The sequence below is a fragment of the Hyla sarda genome, chromosome 2 (assembly GCF_029499605.1).
Source record: "Hyla sarda isolate aHylSar1 chromosome 2, aHylSar1.hap1, whole genome shotgun sequence".
Lineage (NCBI taxonomy): Eukaryota > Metazoa > Chordata > Amphibia > Anura > Hylidae > Hyla > Hyla sarda.
Window position 1 is genome coordinate 22,687,519 of NC_079190.1, and position 4,504 is coordinate 22,692,022.

The 4,504-nt window shown below is 44.1% G+C and overlaps 1 protein-coding gene across 2 annotated transcripts in view; it reads left to right on the forward strand.

Moving 5' to 3' along the window:
• Positions 1-4,472, forward strand: part of CCDC90B (coiled-coil domain containing 90B) — a 34,432-nt gene extending 29,960 nt beyond the window's left edge. Inside the window, exons 8-9 of one of the 2 annotated variants that reach the window (XM_056561380.1) lie at positions 1-14; positions 3,874-4,470. The exon at positions 1-14 is cut by the window's left edge and continues 101 nt beyond it. In XM_056561380.1, coding sequence (XP_056417355.1) covers positions 1-14; positions 3,874-3,929 — 70 coding nt within the window. In that variant the 3' untranslated portion in view covers positions 3,930-4,470. Of the gene's footprint in view, positions 15-3,873 lie in introns of both variants that reach the window. The other variant, XM_056561381.1, reaches the window with a different exon arrangement.
• Positions 4,473-4,504: the final 32 nt, after the last annotated feature.

Genomic DNA, 4,504 nt, shown 5'->3' on the forward strand with positions numbered 1-4,504 from the left:
CCGCTTTTTGGCCGGTGAGTGGATCATATGAGCCCCGTGAAGGCCAAAGAGTCATTTTTAAAGCCTCTGTCAAGTGAATTGGGGCCTATAGATTTATATGATCTAATGCTCTATGTATATATGTATGTGTGTTATATATAAATATATATATATATATATATATATATATATATATATATAATTCCAATGGCGCAGCACTCCAATAAAAAAGGCGCATTTATTCACACATGTCTCAACACAGCAACGTTTCTTGAAACAAGGCTTGAAAATGGCTCCATAGGAGCAGAAACGTTGCTGTGTTGAGACATTTGTGAATAAATGCGCCTTTTTTATTGGAGTGCTGCGCCATTGGAATTTTTTGTCTGGATGAAACCCTGATCAGGTTAGGGGCGCTGGCACCACATCTATTACCTAACTGTGCAGTGCTGCGACCATTTGTATAAATCTATAATATACACCGTATTTATCGGCGTATAACACACATCCCCATTTTAACAGGGAAATTTTAGTTAAAAAAAATTAAATGTAAAATAAATTACTTGAACTAAATGCCACATCATCCCCCCATTTTTTATTTCTTCTGCACCTCAGTTTGGTCCTGTCCCCTCCAGTGCCACATCATTCCTTCCCTTTTATCAGTCCCTGTGCCACATTTACCCCTCTCATTGCCACCTTCCATGTCTCATCATTTCCCCATCATAGACCACCACTAGCCATACAGACATTAGGCATTTAGTGCCTCCCCCACCATAATTTCCCCGTCTCATCATCCCCCCCTCATCATTTCCCCCTGTCTCATCATGCCCCCATCATCCCCCCACCCTGTCTCATCATCCCCCCATCATGTTCCTCCTATGCTATTCTTTCCCTCCCTCATCATCCCCCCACCCTGTCTCATCATGCCCCCATCATCCCCCCCCTCATCATCCCCCCCCGCCCTGTCTCATCATGCCCCCATCATCCCCCCCCTCATCATCCCCCCCCACCCTGTCTCATCATGCCCCCATCATCCCCCCCCCTCATCATCCCCCCACCCTGTCTCATCATCCCCCCATCATGTTCCTCCTATGCTATTCTTTCCCTCTCTCATCATCCCCCCCACCCTGTCTCATCATCCCCCCCCATCATGTTCCTCCTATGCTATACTTTCCTATACTATACTTAATGAATGACGTCCTCTCCCGGCTTCTCTGCGCAGCATCAGGGATGTCACTTCTCATTTCCTGCAGTCGTCGCGAGTCAGAGTTCAGAGTGCGGCGACTACAGGAAATGAAAAGTGACGTCACTGATGCCGCGCAGAGGAGCCGGGAGAGGATGTCATGCATCTGCTTCACTGACCGCAGCCCACAAGACCCGCCGCCTGACCTGGCCTGCTGAAGCACACCCAGTTAAGGAAAATAAAAAAAAAACTATGAAAAGCAGGGAAAAGGGGAATGATGAGGGAGGGAAAGAATAGCATAGGAGGAACATGATGGGGGGGGGGGGATGATGAGACAGGGTGAGGGGGGGGATAATGGGGGGGGGATGATGGGGGCATGATGAGACAGGGGAAATGATGAGGGGAGGTAAGAAAAATTTAAAGCAGAGTGGGGAGGAGACGCCGCTGGTCACTTATTTAAAGTGGCCGCGGCCGTGCTGCTAATACTTAACAAGCAGCCGCTTTAAATCAGTGACCAGAAGATTTATCAGCATATAACACGCAGGCAGGCTTTTTGCCTTAAATTTGTTTTAAAAGTGCGTGTTATACGCAGATAAATACGGTATCTATCTATCTATACATACATATAATACAAAAACGTGTAGTAGATACCGCACCAAAAAAGCAGGAGAATCAAATCTTGGAGTGTGAACTTTATTCGCTCCCCAAAGTGCAACATTTCGGCAACAAACTGCCTTTCTCAAGCATATATATATATGTTCGTGGAATAAATCCCTTTTATCGTGGATACTTCAGTATGCTGACGCACCCCTGAAATATTTCTAGAAAATGAAGTCTTTCTCACAGAAAAGGATTGCAGTAACACATGTTTTGCTATACACATGTTTATTCCCTTTGTATGTATTGGAACTAAACCAAAAAAGGGAGGAAAAAAAAGCAAATTGGACATAATGTCACCAAACTCCAAAAATGGTCTGGACAAAATTATTGGCACCCTTTCAAAATTGTGGAAAAATAAGACTGTTTCAAGCATGTGATGCTCCTTTAAACTCACCTGGGGCAATATAAAAATCACACCTGAAAGCAGATACAAAGGAGAGAAGTTCACTTAGTCTTTGCATTGTGTGTCTGTGTGTGCCACACTAAGCATGGACAACAGAAAGAGGAGAAGAGAACTGTCTGAGGACTTGAGAACCAAAATTGTGGAAGAAGATTATCAATCTTAAGGTTACAAGTCCATCTCCAGAGATCTAGATTTGCCTTTATCCACAGTGCACAACATTATCAAGAAGTTTGCAACCCATGGCACTGTAGCTAATCTCCCTGGGCGTGGGCGGAAGAGAAAAATTGATGAAAGGTGTCAAGGCAGGAAAGTCCGGATGGTGGATAAGCAGCCCCAAACAAGTTCCAAAGATATTCAAGCTGTCCTGCAGGCTCAGGGTCCCTTGAATGTGTGCAAGGCATCATGAAATCTGAGGATTACCAACGGATTTTGGGTCACACTGTACAGCCCAGTGTCAGAAAGCTGTGTTTCTGTCCAAGATCTTAGGTCTTCCAACAGGACAATGACCCCAAACATACGTCAAAAAGCCCCCAGAAATGGATGGTAACAAAGCGCTGGAGAGTTCTGAAGTGGCAGCAATGAGTCCAGATCTAAATCCCATTGATCACCTGTGGAGAGATCTTAAAATTGCTGTTGGGAAAAGGCGCCTTCCAATAAGAGAGACCTGGAGCAGTTTAAAAAGGAAGAGTGGTCCAACATTCCGGCTGAGAGGTGTAAGAAGCTTATTGATGGTTATAGGAAGTGACTGATTTCAGTTATTTTTTCCAAAGGGTGTGCAACCAAATATTACGTTAAGGGTGCCAATAATTTTGTCCAGCCCATTTTTGGAGTTTGGTGACATTATGTCCAAACAAAGGGAATAAACATGTGTATAGCAAGACATGTGTTACTGCAATCCTTTTCTGTGAGAAATACTTCATTTTCTTGAAAAACTTCAGGGCCATGACTGTAGATAGGAGATAGAGATATAAGATGTGATAGATATAGATAGATATTAGAGATGAGCGAATTTACAGTAAATTCGATTCGTCACGAACTTCTCGGCTGGGCAGTTGATGACTTATCCTGCATAAATTAGTTCAGTGTTCAGGTGCTCCGGTGGGCTGGAAAAGGTGGATACAGTCCTAGGAAAGAGTCTCCTAGGACTGTATCCACCTTTTCCAGGCCACGGGAGCACCTGAAAGCTGAACTCATTTATGCAGGATAAGTCATCAACTGCCGAGCCGAGAAGTTCGTGACGAATCAAATTTACTGTAAATTCGCTCATCTCTAATAGATGTGTCTCCTAGAATGTTGATGTGTGTAGATAGAAAGATATGAGATAGAAAGACATGAGATAGAAATATTAGGTTTTTGCTAACTTTGATGTGTGTGAAAATATATATATATTACACCAAAAAATCTTCCAGCACTACTTACTGCTTTCCATGTACGGTGCCAGCGTCCCAGACCCGATCAAAGTCCCACAGCAACGTTTCCATCCCCTCACAGGACCTTTTCCCAGCTTGGAGGAAGGAAACGTTGCTGTGATGTGAACCAATAAACCTTTTCTTCTTCCCCATATGGGGGCGCTGCGCCATCGTGTTTTTATATATGTCTCCCCTAACTTTGCGTGTTGCGTGGCTACCTGTTTTATATTCTTCTCTTACAGCTTCCGTATTCGCTTGTCTCGCCATCGCTCTGGGATTTTATAGACTCTGGAAATAGTGGATGGATATTATGAGGATTGCTACTTGCGCTTGAATGGCAGCCGCTGATCCCCCCGCTGATACTACGCACACTCCTCGCAGATCATTACCGCTCCATGGGCAGGACTGCTGGACCCCCTGTGGTTCGGGGCCATCTCTGCTTCCGAATATTATCCCCCACATACGGTTTGTCATTTCTCATGAATGTCTCGTACCGGAAAGTGCCTTTTTATATGTGTTCTGTAAATAAAATGTATCTCTGGTTTATATTATGTTTTGGATGCTGCTGCTTCAGTGTCTGCGCGCTGTATCCGCTCCATTGGTTGGGATGGGGTCAGATCGTTTAGACAGGTATGTGATCTGCTGAACAGTTTTTTATTCTATGCGCTTATTTATTCATTTCTATAGCACCAACATATTTCGTAGTAATGTACAAAGGCTGATTTCAGAACGATCATTATTTATAATATATATATAAAAAATAGTTTAAAATAAAAACAGTGTTTCCCAACCAGGGTGCCTCCAGCTGTTGCAAAACTACAACTCCCAGCATGCCCGGACAGCCTTCGGCTGTCCGGGCATGCTGGGAGTTGT